Genomic DNA, 17633 nt, shown 5'->3' with positions numbered 1-17633 from the left:
GTTATGACATTAGTGGTCGTTATGACATTTGTCGTCGACGTGTATGAGATTATGGTTATGACATTATTGTCGTCGACGTCTTATGACATTTGCAGCAAAAATGGAAATTTTGACATTTGTCGTCGACGTTATGACATTGGTCGCTATGACATTTGTCGTCGACGTGTTATGACATTAGTGGTCATCATGAGATTTGTCGTCGACGTGTTATGACATTAAAGTGGTCATTGTGACATTTGTCGTTGACGTGTCATGGTATTAGTGGTCGTTATGACATTTGTCGTCGTCTTATGACATTAGTGGTTGTTATGACATTACACGATCCAAATTCAAATGAATTTATCCGGAATTTTCTGCATCGATCATATGTTACAAAAATGAAATACAGTCATTTCTTTTTGTTTTGCAAGAGAATGGAACATACAGTGTGTCTTTTCGAATATAAAACTGAGATTGCGTGTATACAGATTAAAGAAAAGAAAAAGAGAACACGTCGATTGGGAACCACTCGGAATAACGAAAATCAAATGATCTGACTGAATTATGGCACATTGTAGTCATGGTAGTGGGAGTGTAAATGTTTAAAGATACGACAGCCACATTAGCGGTCGAATAATATTGACATTAGTGGGCTCGACACAATATGGTGACAGCATAATTTTATTTTGAATGAAAATCATACAATGACATCGTGAATTCCCCTATTCCCTCAGTTTTGAGCATTTGACTTGAGATTTGGCACATGTGACAGTTATGATGTAGCTGGGCAAACTTCATTTTTTTCTTAATGTCAAACATTGTGTTGCTATGGTAACAGTATTTCTAATGAAAGTCATAGAAATTGTTGATTTATTTACAGTACTCACTCAGGTTTTGAGCACTTGACGTGAGATATGGCAAATGTCAGTTACTTTGTTAGTAGGGGGTATAAATCACATTGAGTGATAGTTCTAGTTTGTATTACAATACTTCTTGGATATTGGAGGATCAGGTTATCTCTGTATAAACCTTCATGAAAAAAAGTGTTTGAACAAAGAGAAGTGAATAAAGTGATAATGAATTCATGCAGTAGTGGTGTAATTTTCCTTCATACTAATTTGCACGTGACTGTACAGTGTTTCTAGACAAACTGATCAATGTAGAAAGTAGTCTTGTTAACAAACATTGTGAAGTTTTGAAATGAGAAAGAGAGGAGGGGAGAGGCAGAGAAAGTCGTAAGAAGCAAATAAATTGTATGATAATTCAAGCAGTGATCGAGGAAGGGAAGAAATACACGAGTCATGCATTTGAAAAAGAAAGGGGTCGGAAAATGCATATGCACAGTGAGTCTTTGAAACTAGTATGAAGAAAAGAGGGGCAGGTTTGAGAAACAAAATAATATACCATCAGTCTGAAGATAAATTTAGGGGCCTTTAATAGCAACAAATATAACAGAGGGGGTTGGGGGCTGAGAAAAATATACATCCCCATCATTTTATATAGGTAGCCTACACCAATACAGTTGTGCATCCGGTCTTCCATATGGAACCCGCAATAACATTGATCACTGTTGCGCATGACTGATGAGATATCACAGAATATTCATTGCTTTTTTATCTCTTTCCTGCGAATATGATTCTCTCTCTCCCCCTCTCCTCCTTGTCAGATTTTTTGTTTTGCATTGTTTTGTTTTTCGCACTCGTTTACATACTTATTAATTTACACATGTACTATTCGATGAGGGTCTACCACGGCAGGCAAAACTTTCACAGCCCGTGCACACACTGATGAACGTGCACGAATCGAATCGTCGCGAGCGGAGGCACGAGCGGAGTAAGCATAGACGCATTACTAGCGGTTTCATTGAATTTAATTGCGAAAAGCCACAGGCTTGCGTGTAAATAAAAAATACGCTGGCGGATCCAGAGGGGGACGCACCGGGCGCACGCCCCCTCTTTGTTTTTGGTTAAAACAAAAGAAATAACAAGAAAAAAATGGGAGGGTGATGCGTGCGCTCCCCCCCCCTTTAATTTTGCAAAGGCGCTTTCCCTTTACGGAGTTCCTGGACCTGCCCCTGACAGTTGTTGCACACCATGCACATGCAAATTTAATCTGTCTTCTCATACCCTCTTTGTTTAAAAAAAAATCACTTATATCAGCATCTATCAAAAGTATGTGAGCAATCTATGTAGTGTATACAACAAAGAGACGATCCCAGTTATGAATATTTCATTAATCGTCACGGAGTCTGAAATGGTTTAAAGGATGCCTTACGGCCAGGCAATCTTCATTAGGCGGTATACCTACATAGTAAAAATATTAGAGTTTTTCAGCGAAAATTTACACAAACGGCAAAGGCACAACGACCAAAATTATTTCCATAATCCCCATTCTAATAACACTTATCAATTCATTGAAATTGCTATTATCAATAACACATAGTCCACTGTTAATCTCTGTCAAATAAGAAAACTGAGTTACAACCTTTTTACAACTCCTACAAGGTATCAGACATATAATATTGATATTGTATTCAAGTTTAAATAAAAATCATCATAACAAATGAATGGGGCAATAAGTCATTCACTTTGCAACAAAAAAGAGCAAGAAATAAAAGTAAATGACAACCTTTTTTTTTTTCAACAGCCAACAAAGAATATACATGTATATAACATACATACATACATATAAACATAATATGCATTATATTACTTGCGGTTTAAATTATCAAATTACACCGCTCTGCTAGATGAATTAGCAGAATCAACGTATTATATAAGCATATTATAATGATATTACCTTACGTTGTCTTGCATGTGAGATGCTCAGATCAACATACATTGGATATCATTCTTACATGAAAATTTTTCATTTCACTTTCTGTGTCTGCGGTGCAACTTTGACCATCTCTTTACGTTCTCTACCCTGTTACAGAAACCCAAGAAAATCGAAATCGGTGGATATAAAGTGAGGTAGAAGCCTTCTTTGTCTATAGTAGGACTGCGAAAGAAATGTGTAGAAGAGGAGAGCAGACAGAGAACGGATCATGGACGACCGTACACTGAACTGGATGGCGTACATAGCAGATAAAGGAGAGCTATGTACACTATGTACCACACAATGGACGTCTAGCTCCAATATCCGGGTACAATCTCACCGAGATTAAATCCGGATGAGCTGAAATGTATGATATTTCTTGTTTTTCTGTGAAAAAAAAACCAAGTTCAATCAACGGGCGAGGTATGATGCAGACATGTCAAGAAAATATACATAATGTACAATTAACGTGTAAGGTATACCGCATAAGAGGAGAAATGTAATAGGCCTATGTCGTATGGAGTGACGACATGACTATGTTCCCTGTTAATTGGCAGCGATTCACATTTCACTACATATCACATGATGCTGAGTGTAAAAGCTGCTAGCCAAGTAATCTAAATTAAATCGCATCGAGAAAGAAAAAATCAACAACTAAAATGGCCATGACATTACATGTACGTGTAAGCGACCATACCGGTCCAGTACCGGAAGTTGGTCATTACCTCTTATACAGCAAAGAGTCGGTAATTCTTGGCATGTATATGTCGCTCTTTTGAAAGTTAAAGGGATGTTATAGTTTGGCTGAGATTGGGATTCAGGTTCTAATTTTTTGCGAGATGATTAGAAAGCTCTTTTATGAAGTATTAGAGAGCATACGATTCCAAAAGGTATTCAAACATCATTTGATGAAAATCGGTTTTGAAATGGCTGGGATGTCAAAAAGCAAAGCAAAACAAAGTGGTCCCAAAAGAAGGTATATGGTCCCACCTTTTATCAGGACCTCTTTGTTTTTGGACGTCTCAGCCATTTAAAACCCAATTTCCACCAAATAGTTTTGATTATTATTCATACAGAGGATTTTTAGAGCCCAAATGCAAGTGCTATTTTGTCGACGCACCTCATAACCTCCGACCCACTTAGAAAGTTTGTTGAACTCGACCAATATTTCTTTTTGCCGAGGCGACCAATATTTAGAATATTGGACGGCAAGAGGGGAATCCCCAAAGTTCTTATAAACTGCACCGTGATTGGCTGGGATATATATATACGAGATGACCTGAAATATGAAGAAAAAACGCATGTGATTGGTCAATCACGAATTTACTAAAATATCGTTTCTTCTAAAATTCAGTATTTATACTAACAAATTTCATATATCAATTAGTTGAAATTGTTTTGCATACAATTTTTCAAAATATCACTTTCATAACCAGGAAATTAAATTTAGGTTTGACGAAAACAAGTTGCATTTTTTATATTTTTATATTTTTTTAATTTATTTATTTATTTCTTTTGGTGCAGGCCACGATTGATCAGCTCAGCGCTACTGCTAGATAGCCCGCGGGCCGCGCGATATACAAATACACATGTATAGCCGGCCGCCGCCGCTTGCATTTGCATGCATGTTTGCACCGTACCGCGGTACGTTATAATAAGTACAGTAGTAGGCCATAGGACTACAGCACTACCTTTCACGATCTACGGTAGATGTGACGTAAATTGTGTCTCAGATCTCGGATACAAGAACATCTAATTCTGGTCTAAATCAGCTAGATCTCGGCCTAACAATAACATGACGGCTACCATGGATACATAGATCACTGTTTTATCAGGGAATGAAGTAGATTAACTTGCACTGAAGAGTGTACCATACCCCATGTAAGGATCAAGTACAGTAGACGACCTTATACACAGCCCAGGCGGCTGTAGTCGCACAGCGTACTAACGGCAGCGTCTGGTCGGGCCAGCACTTGGAGACAGAAAGGGTAAGTGTACAGAAAAATGCTAAAATCCTTTGTAGGATAATAATGATAATATTGGATGTCTTATTTTCGATTACAAATACAAGGAAATATTGGACTCGCTAAGCAAAATATTGGACTCGTCTTACACTCGTCCAATATTTGTGCATAGCTCGTCCAATATTTCCTTGTATTAATCTCAAGGCCATCCAATATTATATAAATATCTCTAAGAATCGTATGCTCTCTCATATTTCAAAAAAGAGGTTTCTAATTATCTCGCAAAAAGATAACTTCAATTCCCATCTCAATCAAAACCATGCTATCCCTTTAAGTATTCATATTTATCCTCCTTCATAAAGGCAGTCGAGACTATTGGGCCAGAGAATCTCGGCTTGTGAAACCGAACCCGACCAACACTCTCATGGACTTGAAACCTGTCACCCGAGATGATGCATGACACAAAGATGGTTTTAGGTCGTTATATCCGTGTGGTCAATAAGAAAGAAACAATAGCGGAGATTAATGAGTCCGAAGTATTGCAATTTAAACGCTCAACGCCTGTACTAAGCTATTTTATAAATGAGAGATTTAAGAGCACACTATAGAATGTTAATCTCTCTATTATCAGCACACACCATCTGATTTTCTCCCCCCCCCCCTCTCTCTCTCTCTATTACACAGACATTGCCAGACACACACGGACACCCTGTGTCTGCTTCAAAATCCCCAAAAGGACTCAAATTCAGACAAGTATTTAGTTTGATCGTATCATCAAACGACGGTCCCTCCCTTCCTACCGACACCCACTGATGGAAAGAACTTTATGAAGCGAGTAATTTTCGACTCTTGACATGCCATTATTCTACTTGGCGTCTTCCTCCTGAGCTCGAGTGAGTTACCATGCCCTTCACGTCTGTCTTCTCATCTTTTATGCCTTGTAATTAGAGGAAAACAGAAGATCTTTCATGACTGCAACCAGAATATTAAAGACTGTGAGAGGGACTATTGCCATGATCTTAGATGGTGTTGGTTTTCAGTCACCCATGTTCAATAACATCTTACATTCAAGTCAGTATCAGGAAGTTATTCTTGATAGAAGTCAAATACTAAATACGATATCATGAAAATACTTTCATAAACGATGTTTTTTACAAAATGTGCGCAAGATGATTATATTTTGACTTTTAATTATGAGATACTTATACTACTTTTCAGTCCGGGGTATTAACAAAAAGGAGATTTGAAGAAAAACTTGAAGTACTTACAAGATTACTACGAAGTTCCATAGAGGATTTCAACATTATCCTCTGAAATACAGCATTAAATGGTTAAAATCAAGGAACCTCTTCTTTTGTCTCCATGTCCAAACTCTCTGGAAGAGCGACTTGGAGGAGCATTGAACATCAAAGCCAGTGGAATGCTAAGCAGTCAATATTGTCATTCTCTAGAAGTTAGGCATAAAATTTGCACTAAATCGGGAAGAGGTTCCGCTCCTTCTCAAACACCCCATGTTCACAGGTAGATGGAGTCTGAATTAAAAATTGTTCCGCCATTCTCCAAAACTGTCTTACCTTGAGTAGAGTGCGGGCTTTTTTTCCCCGACACAATCCTTCCAGCGATTGACTCAGAGGGAAACATCTCGTTATCCCCTTCTATGCCCACATACCAAAGGTGCTCTTGTAAGCCTATATCTATATGTGATAAAATTGATGTCATCAAATGTTATCTCAAAGTCACGTTATATACGTGAGTGTGTACAATAATAATATCTTGTATCGTTGTGTCTTCACATCCGAGAGAGGTTAGTAATTAGCATCGCAGCTGCGTCAAATTTCTCGAGTATATAGGCCTATACGGCTATATGCGCAGTAGAGTATTATTATAGTAGCTGCGCAATACAAATGTCTTTTATTACTATTATTATTATCATTATTATTATTATTATTATTATTATTATTATTATTATTATTGTTATTATTATTATTATTATTATTATTATTATTCATCGGAGAGGAGATAGTTGGCATAGCCAGAGGTTGCCGAGGGCCAAAGCTTTATAGCCAGATACTACACAATTGACTGTGAGCACTCTCGCACGCTCGATCACATGTGCATACTAACAATAATGTCTTCTTTATTTCGCATATCTTTTCACACTTCGTCACCTCAACTTATCGTTCTGTTGGCACGTGTTTGGAATCCATTTGTTCATTGTTATTCTATTCTAGTCATTTTAAAAACTGAAGATAGCTGTTGTATGTAATAAATGGGTGTGAAAGATAATTTTATTCTTCAGTTATGCGTGCGACGTTTCTAATACTCCAAGTGCCCATTATAATTAGTCATTATATTTTCGACTGTATAGATATTGCATAAATATTTGTGCTTCGACTCGCGAACGATAATGAAAAGTAAAAGTTTTCCTCACAGTTATGCGAGTAAAATGCGTGTGACGTAATGGGTAACTGGACATGCGCAGAAAATCACGTAAAGTGCGAAGCATGGGAAAGCACTCAATTATCTCGAAAGGTCTTTTGCTTTAGTAAATATCCGGGGACAATAACAGTAAGAGCCTTGAGGTGTCAATGAAATGAGTATAGACCACTTATAAAACTAGTAACTCCCACCCCTTCTCTCTCAGATCTCTCCCTCTCTTTCAAGTTGTTATACAATGCAATTTTCTCACTGAAAGCGCCGTGCAATGCATTGTGGGATTATGCCGGACGTAGTGGAAACCCGGATTGCAAATCACAATCAACTTTTCGTATATCTCTGTGAGTAGAATCGATTGTTGTTATTCTTCTTCCCCTGATTAAAGTTAGAATGCTGACCGACCGTAAGCATTTGCGTCCTTGTGAACTGATGAGTTACCATGGTTACTGAGGACGGGAGACAGAGGATGAGATGTCTTTCAACAGTTCCAGACGTGTCTGTAGCAGGTATCCTTATCATCTCACAGGCGTCGATCGATTTGGGATATTGGTTATGATATTACGCAGCGAAGGATCTATACGTATTGCCTCCTTTTCAGGTTGTTTCCAGAAGCTTAGGGATGAGTGCAAAATAGATACTTAGTTTTCATCGTAGTATATTCCGTAGGACAACCCAAGATCATATCAGTCCCTTTCTATTCCTTTCTTTCTTTATTCTCTGTTATTTCTCTATTCCTTTCTTTATATCCGATTGGGTAGGGTTTTGTTGTTGTTGTTCTTCTTCTTCTTCTTCTTCTTTTTCTTCTTCTTCTTCTTCTTCCTCTTCTTCTTCTTCTTCTTCTTTATCTTCTTCTTCTTGAAATTGAAGTTGTTTTCACATTTATGGACTTTAGGTGACTGGTTTGGTTTTAACAAGGATTTCCCTTTCTGCGGGAAATGTCCTTGAGACCAACATCGAGTGCAGAAGAATTAACACAACACCACAAAGCAACAACAAGAACATCCGCAGGAACAACATCATCATTATCCTCCTCCTCCTCCTCCTCCTCCTCATCATCATCATCATCATCATCATCATCATTGTCATCACCATCCTCATCATCACCATTCCTCCTCATAATCATCATCATCATCATCATCATCATCTTCATCATCATCGTCATCATCATCACCATCATTATCATCATTATCATCATCATTATCATCATTATCATCATCATTATCATCATTTTTATCGTCATCAACAGCATAAATGTGTTTGCTTCTGTTACCTTCCACTTTGGTGTGCATCTCTTGGGTTTCCAGTGCCCGCCGGGGAGGTAGAGGTAGTTGCGAATGCCGAGGAACAGGCCGTGCTCCCGGAAGATCTCGTCGATGGTCTGGTTCCGCTCCTGGAGTACTTCTGTCTTGTTCAGCTCTCGCATGATCTGGTTGCTAAGGCGCGAGAGCTTACCCACACTGGGCAGCTCATCCCCGAAAGTCCTCCAGGTGAGATCGTCGAGGGTGATGAAGGAAGTATCCGTGGATATCAGTACTTCTGGTATAAGGGTAAAAAATTACGTAATCATGCACCAATGCAAGTACAATTGTATGCAATTGCGCCAATAAAAGATTTCCCTCTGCCAATGTCTACAGCTTAAGTCAAGGCAGAAGGAAAGTTACCTACGTATACCCTTCGTTGTTGCTTTTTGTTTTCACAGATGAGCTACATGAATGCGATCAGTTATTTGCAGAAACAAATGTGGCAGACTTCTGTTAAACTCCTACGCGAAGACTGGCCTACAAGATATTTGCTAGGGTGAATTACATGCAAATAAGCCACAGAGATTAAAAATATGCATATAAGACAAAGAATCGAAAATAGATCTACGAATGACATACATGCACAATGAAAGAGTTGATAATGAAACATAACATATACATATATATATACATACACACATACATACAGAATAACTAATGAATATTCAGTAATAGCATCGCGTTGGGCTTTTTATTTTAAGAGATGCACATTTTCATGTAAATCTTTAGAGCAATAAACTGTCACATCTTTCATATATCTTGGGGATACGTAATTTCAATTCAATTATTCTTCAGAAGATGAACGTGGATATGGATTTCTACGAGTGTCAAAATCAAACGTTATCATATCATGAAAGCGGGACAGGACTGCATGCATGAATGAAATATAAAGCAAAGAGATAATTAGTGGAGACTATTTTGTAGGCACACGTTGAGATTATGTTATTACAGCGGCCCATCAAAATTATAAAACGAGAGAGATGTTTTCAATTACTTATGAACCAAACTTTCTCGACAGCATGCTTTTGAATCCCCTTTTAGATATGAAGCCTTCGAAAAGACATTCGCAAGTCTGAGTTGGAAATTCATCGCTTTGCACATTTACAAATGCTTCAGTCTCTTTAAACCGCGGTCACACTCATCTGGCAAAAGATCGCGAAGTTTGAGATCGCAATCTTTTGCCAGTGTGATCGCGGCTTATGTGTGAACTCCGTTTGCAGTTCGCTCTTATTACCATTACCATTATTATTACTGTATTGTTTACTATTATTCTTGTTATCATAAATATCATTATCATTATCATCACTTCATACTAATATTATTATTATTATTACCATTAGCATTGTCAATATTACCATTATCAGCATCATTACATTACAGTCATTGTTCCACATGATATTACTATCTTTAGTACACTTATCATTATCAGCAGCATTATAAATTACCATATTTCAGCTGTTGGCGCTTGCATTCCATGTAGTATTAGCCTTAGCAATATAAAATAGTCTCAGCGTGCAGGTCTCAAATTGTCATTGAGTTGCTGCTTTCAGCAGATGTTGATTCAGGCTGCTACTTTCACACGGCACTGGATTTAGGTTGACAACACCCATGACCTCATACCGGACTTGTCTATTGTAGATGGTTTCTTTTCTCTACAATATAAGGTGAGATTATTGCGACCTCGAAATCAAATCATCACTTCATGTCTGGCGATGGGAGAACGCGGGGATGTGCTTATGGGGCGCCAAGTGTCGCATAGTCTCTTTCGTTACGAAATAGACCATGCGACATTTGGCGCCCCATATGTCGCATAGTCTCTTTCGTTACGAAATAGACCATATGACACTTGGCGCCCCATATGTGCTATCATACAGGTGCCATTGATCCCAGCACCCATCATTTTCTTGCTCACACTTCGAGTTCTATTTTCGGCGCCAAATATATCGCGCGCCCGCGGAAGGGGAAGAAGCTGCGAAACGACTCTTGGCGCTCTTGTTGCTTTCTCTTTTTAAAATCTCTCCTTTCATCTCTTTAAGAGAGCCTTCCGCAGAGGTCACTGAAATAGAGCGAAGGCTGTGCGTACGGCCAAGTTCGCGTCAATCAATTTGCTAGCACCTTGAAACGCGAGAAAGGAGTTCAAAGGAAAAATCTTGTATGGGGCTTGGAAAATGAAAATCCATATTTTTGCCGAAAGGTTTGTCGTCTTGCCAAGAGGTTTCCCGGTATCAGGGGGTCAGAAAATAGTTTGTCACCAGGCTTATCAGCTTGCTCGTGATTCTGATATCATTTTACTCTTTTTTTTCCAATAAGTATTCGATGCCAAATATAAAAATAATGATGCGATGATTAAAAGACTCTGAATGCGGCCATGTGCCAAGGAAAGAATGGTTTATTTGTCCGGATGGGAATAATATCACAAGTAACCAAAAAGAACGAAAAAAAAACCCACACACACAACACACACACACCCACGAATTAATATAAGTGATGCAAGTGTGCAGTTCCTCAGTCTCAAGCTTTCAATAAGAGCACAACAAAGTATCAAAGAGTCTGAGTGCTATTATGAGAAATATTCGTGCAAGAAACAGAATACACATGACCGTATTTTTAGCTGTTAAATCGTTTCTGGTGAGATTCTGAAATTATTTGCAAGCGACAAACCAGGTAAAAGTTGGTTTACTCCTTAAGGCTAGCATTGTATGACTGTCCAATTAAGTCCCCGTCACAGACAGGTTCAAGATAAAGTTGTAGACTACAGTCTTATTATTTAAAGTAGTGATTGCAGTCACGAGATGATGATATGTATAACCCTACTTTGATTGAATTCGGTTCAATTTCATATATTATTCTCCCACAGAATATTTAAGACAATATAAGAAAATTACAAATGATCTTGAGTGCACAGTAATTGACTGTACGATAGAGTTAGAAGTAATTAAAGGGGATGGCTAGTAACTGATCAGTGGGAATGAGAGGAATGCTGGGGATGATATTGTTCCAATCCTTGTGGGATTCATTTAAGAGTACATTATATATCTATTGTTGTGTGAAAATTATTTGCTTCAGAATGATCTCATATTCAAGTAATGTGCAGTTCAATGTTTCCAGGTTAGCATGCCTGTACAGTGACGGGGCATTAAACTGCACATTACTTGAATATGAGACCGTTCTGAAGCAAATAATTTTCACACAACAATAGATATACATTATAATGTTCTCCTAAATGAATCCCACAAGAATTGGAACAATCATCCCCCAGCATTCCCACTGATTCCCACTGATCAGTTACTAGCCATCCCCTTTAAAAGGAAATCTCAAAGCAGTTGAAAGTTAGTCTCAAAAAGGAGTTCATTTTTCTTAGCGCAGTAATGAAAATTTGATCAAAATCGGATGGAAAATAAGAGAGTTTTGACATTTTAAAGATCATTGGTACTTTTTTAGGAAACAATTCTTGAACAGTCCATGTGAATATGCAGACAGGGACGTGGTAATGTCATCCCCTCACAACTTACCACGTAGTTTGTAAACATAATTTTGAAATGTCAAATTTTCATTCAAACGCAATTACACTCCATGAAGTCTCAAATCATGATATACCTACCTGATTATTATTCTGAAGTTATTTAACCAGGAACAACATCATGTTTGACACTTCAATAACAGAAACAATGACATTTCGTAATTTTGTTGTACACTATCAATGGAATATTTTGAGGTGAGGTAATTCTGTTGTACACTATCAATGGAATATTTTGAGGTGATTATATCATCAGCTCACTCATTTGCATATTCGTATCACCTGTACAAGAACATTACTGTTCTGCAGAAATTAGCGAAACTTCAAATTTTCATAACGTCCCTATTTTTCTTCCGACTTGGATCAAATTTCCACTGTTTTTACTTGTAGGATTTTGCTTTTTCTTATCAGACTAACTTATATCTGGGACTGGTATTCCTCTTTCACGAATTGAAAACATTTACATAGTTTCAACCCAAACTTGTTACATTATTCATGCTCTGAGGACAACAAAAAAAAAAAAAAAATGAGGGGTTCACATGCTAGTATACATGTGCTAGGAGAACTCACGCAATCGACGCAAAAACCTATAAAAAGGAAACTATAGTGTAATTCAAAACAGGTCAGACATTACAGGACGGATAGGACAAAAAAAAAGAACCCATACAAAATAAAATCAAAAATACAAAAGCACATGCAGAAACATGGCATAACTGTAAATTGCCTATACAACCTGTGTTTGTGCGCGTGTGGGTATAACCATTATGTATAGTGCGTGATTAAATGGGTGCTTTTAAGTATCTAAAGCAATGCTATACTTTAAGTCGGGCTCGAAGGATCTGGAAATCATTGTCTTGAGAAAACATCTTGATTACACACTATTTCGTTTTGCGCAAGCACCCTTTTGCGCCATGCAGAACAATTATTTTAGCCAATCAAAACCCATGTTTCTTCTGACAAAAAAAAAAAACAAACCACCACATCTGACGATTTTCTAAACGCGTCGTCCTATGTAATATGCGAGTAACTCGTCAATACAACATCGCCTGCTGGTGGTTTCTTAAAATCTTGGCAAGGGTTCTCACAATTCTGGAAATGTGAAAGTTCAACAATTAACATGATTAAGTATATCACGTGACGGCCCGCGCTGTCTGCAGATATAGGACTATTGTGACGTAACACCCTGACGCACAACGATAAATATAGCATGGAAAATTTGAATCGAAGATATACTGTATTCCTGATCTGAGCGCAAATTCCTCACTCTTATCTTTAGACACCTCCATATTACTTTCATCGACTCTTTCAGCACGTGGAAAACATGTCTACACGCAATGTTAATGAGATACTATGTCGGTGGTTCGAAGGGGGTTAATCGTTGGAAAGAGTCAAATAGTCGAGAGCACATCTCTCTCGATCTCTTTCTCTCATTCTCTCTCTCTCTCTCTCTCTCTCTCTGTTCTCTTTCTTTCCTTCTCCGTCTTTCTCTTTCTCTCTCTTTCACTAACTCTATCTTTATTTCTTTATTCGTTTTGTCATTATCATTGTTCTTTTTTTGTTGTTGTCAAACATTTCTAAAATCACCTTCAGGTTGGGATTATTGAATATAATAAAACCAAACAAATAGAGAGTGGTAGATGTTTCATCAAAATTGAACTTGAAATACAGTACAGTGTGTATAAAGGAGTTGTGGAATGTCAAGTTTCAATGTTTTGAAAGCTGAATGTGTCGTCATTTCTAACCTAATGTCATACAGCACTGTATTGGTAGCAGATTGACCATGTACAGGAAAAAAAGGTAAAAATGTGTAAACGACTGGATTTGCCACATCAATAAATCCCATACAGTATTAGAATAAAATAGTAGAATAGAGTTTAATGATAATGAGATATTTTGTTCGTGGGTCTCATGCTGGAAAAGTGTGTAACATATAACATAACATATTATCTCTTAAAACTTTCCTATGCTAGAATGTTATTCTTACATTTGAACTTTATCCTGTAGCTCAGTCAGCAAAGCTGACAATTTGGAACCTTGAGGCATCATACTGTTTTATAATTTATTTAGATAAATAAGTAAAAAGGCAATTTCTCTTGCTCATTGTTTGGTTTCATAAAACCCAACATTTAGACCAAAAAAGACAGTGTAAGAAAAATTTACTGTTCTGAAATGATTTAGTATATTACACAGCGATGGACAGACTAAAGATAGCGATGCAAATCATGTTGACATGCCTATAAGTATTATAACGGGAAATATATCTTGTCTCGTATACATGGAGTTATAGCGTCTTATAATAGTTCTACGGTTTCGCTGGTTTATCGAGGATAGCAGGCAACAGAAAAATGCGTTTATATTCTTTGCCCCTGAAACCTCGTCATTGCATCGGCTATAATGAAACACTAATGCACAGGGTATAGTACTTAGAATGTGTTTAATCATTTCCTTCCTCTGTACGTAAAGAGGGAACAAAAGGGTTTACGAGCCTGTGGTTTTTTTTGTTTGTTTTGTTTTGTTTTTCTGACGGAGAAGAAACAGGGCACTTTACATGCACATACAACTGTAACCCTTATGCATACAACAGTGAAAGGCCAATTTCAGTTTACCGGCCTTCTTCAGTATGGATCTAGAGAGACTTTGCGTGTGTGTGTGTGTGTGTGTGTGTGTGTGTGTGTGTGTGTGTGTGTGTGTAAGTGCTTTATGACCTCATCTTTCATACAGCGTTACCAGCATTTCCTAATGACATACTTTTGTAATTATTTAATTGCTGATACTCATTCGTATGAATTGTCTTTTTAATCATTATAGACTGGGACTGCAGGCTAAAAACGTGGACATCATAAGTTTTGGAAGGCTTATTCAGTCATGGATTTCAAATTATGAAGTCCTTCAAGCAAGAGGTCTCCATTGCCTTTTCTGATGTTAAAGAGATTGTATACTAGTAGTTTTGGTCAAGACCTAACTCTATAGGTTTCTAACATTTTTGGTGAGATAATAAAAAACTTCTTATGAAATGTGAAAGAGCATGTAATTTCATGGGGAATTCAATGTTCATTTGACGAGAATTGGGTTTGAAATGGCAGAGATCTGTAAAATACAGCAATCCTATCAAAAGGTGGGACCTATCTGTCATTATGATCGCTTTGTTTTACTTTGTTTTTGAATGTCTCAGCCATTCCTAAACCAATTTTCTTCAATAAACTTTGAATACTTCTTAAAATGATGTGCTCTTTATCATTTCATATGTGGTTTCTTGGTTTCTCCCAATAAGATAAAAGCCCAATTCTCATCTCCACCAATACTGTACATCCCTTCAATCAATCAATCAATCAATCAATCATAGTTTATTTCCAATCATCGAAAATCAAAAAACATAGTACAAAGTATACATGTGATGAAATAAGGTTCAAACGTTTGCAAAAGATTCATGTAATATATATACGAGACAAATTATAAAACAACATATAACATGTAAAATATTTAGGAAAAACACTGTATAATTCTTCGTGGGCGAGGGGAAAATAAATTCGATTATGGAAAATAGTGATCCACTAAAAAGCAAAGCTTGTCGGACGTGGATCGCTAGATAAATAATGAGTAAATTATATACTATTCTATAATAATATACATGTAATTATTTTGAGATACACCGGTTGGGAACAAAATATAGAATACCAATGCTAGTGCCCGGACACTGCTCACTGAACCACGTGTACCGGGAAAATATGACAAGGACAACACGTTCGTACACACATTCGATTACCCACACGTATATACACTGTAAGACGCGAGACAGTACCGAGAGGAGAGAAGACGGTAACAATACAAGTCTACGAAGAACAAAAGACAGGAAAGGAAGAGGAGAGAAGAAAGAAGAGAAGTCTGCACACAGAACACGCCAAGTGCTGCGACATCAGGACAGGTGAAGGCTCAAGCTTGAATCAAAACAATTTAAATTATCTAAGATTATAAGTAGAAAGTAAGCGCACATCCCTTTAAGCGCACATGAGCACACAACCGAGAAATTTCCAGCGATCAAGCATTGACAAGGATTGATCAGAATATGATACGGTGAGCAACGAAACTAACTGACACGAAACAATGTTATTTCATCCCGGACAACACTGAATAAAAATGACACAATTAGAGAGAATAGAAGTTATTGGTTTACCGTTCTCACCAGTTGTATTCCAGGAATATGGCGGGCGGCCGCATCTGAATGTAGGGAAAGCTGAAAGAGGAATTCGGACACAAGATAAGATTATCGCTGTGGAGAGAACGTGGTTATAGTAAAAGGAATCGTATAGTTGTGGTTGAGACCTAATTTCAGGTTTCTAACATTTTTTGGTGAGATAACGAGAAACATCTTGTGAAATATGAAAGAGCATGTCATTCTACGAGGAATTCAACGTTTATTTGATGAAAATTGGTTTTGAAATGGCTGAGATATCCAAAAAAGACGATTCTAATAAAGTGTGGGACCCACACTTTATTACGATCGCTTTGTTTTACTTTGTTTTTGGATGTTTCAGTCATTCCAAACCCGATTCTCTTCAAATTGAATTTTGAATTCCTCTTAAAATGGTATGTTCTGTACTACCATAAGTGTTTTCGTGGTATCTCGCAAAAAGTTAAAAGTCCAATTCTCATCTCCACCTATACTGTACCATCCCTTTAAAGCATGAACCGAGGGGGCTCCTGCAAAATTAACTCAGGTAATACAAGTCTACGATTGCATGTAAACGTTGAATCTTCTACCAACCTTTAATTGTAGTGGGCAAGCTTTCGTCCTACTTCTGAGGACTTTCTAAAGCCTTATGTATAGTGAGGTATTGTCTTGCTGCCGTTGCCTGTCTTTGTTGACCTCTGGACCATAAATGGGTGAGAGCGTATGGCCAGAGTCTCCATTGAGAGCTGGATTAATCCTTCTGATCCAAAGTGATTCCTTTATTTTTCTTTTCAACCAGTTGCTTTCGAAGTCAGTGATAATCCAGCTCTCAATATATGAGACTCTGGCTATACCCTCTCACCATTTATGGTTCAGTGATCAACAAAGACAGGCAACGGCAGCAAGACAACACCCCGATCACTGCATGTTCTGAGAAAGTCCTCAGGAGTAGGACGAAAGCTTGCCTACTACAATCAAAGGTTGGTAGGAGCTTAAACATTTACATTTATTGTCATCCCCAACCGATGAAAGTTGTTAGTATTAAGTCTACGATTGGCTAAACACGGTCACGTGATAGTAGACCATTCGTAAAGTTTACCGGCGGGCAAGCATTCTATGGATATTCCCTATAAACCTTCCATTTGTGTTTCATCTGGGGTTATAACTCATAACCCAGATTTTCATTCCTTCCTGATTACCCATAAGATCACAACAACATAACCGTTTGTCCATCATAGTGTGGTAGCTGTACTTATAACTCTTATTCAACTCAGAATAATAACTAAATTAGATTTTAAACGTAATGACGTAAAGGACACATTTTGTTTCCGGTCATGAAAAAGTCCGATCCATTCCCACGGTTACCATGGTAGCACAACTCACGTACACATATGTACATACGTAGTTACCTCTTAATCCCAAGGCTTTCCAACGGAGAAAACAAAACAAAA

General features: G+C 37.6%; 1 protein-coding gene across 1 annotated transcript in view; it reads right to left on the bottom strand.

Annotated features, from left to right (window-relative positions):
• The window catches only part of LOC139744483 (beta-1,4-N-acetylgalactosaminyltransferase bre-4-like), a 44676-nt gene that overhangs the window by 11085 nt on the left and 15958 nt on the right, over positions 1 to 17633 (bottom strand). Inside the window, exons 3-4 of the mRNA XM_071654916.1 lie at positions 16195 to 16245; positions 8467 to 8732 (exon numbers count right to left, since the gene is read on the bottom strand). Coding sequence (XP_071511017.1) covers positions 8467 to 8732; positions 16195 to 16245 — 317 coding nt within the window. The remainder of the gene's footprint in view (positions 1 to 8466; positions 8733 to 16194; positions 16246 to 17633) is intronic.

Source organism: Diadema antillarum, unplaced genomic scaffold (assembly GCF_040938485.1).
Source record: "Diadema antillarum isolate AM-2024a unplaced genomic scaffold, OU_Dant_1.0 seq00001184_RagTag, whole genome shotgun sequence".
NCBI lineage: Eukaryota > Metazoa > Echinodermata > Echinoidea > Diadematoida > Diadematidae > Diadema > Diadema antillarum.
This window is presented reverse-complemented; position numbering and strand designations above follow the sequence as displayed.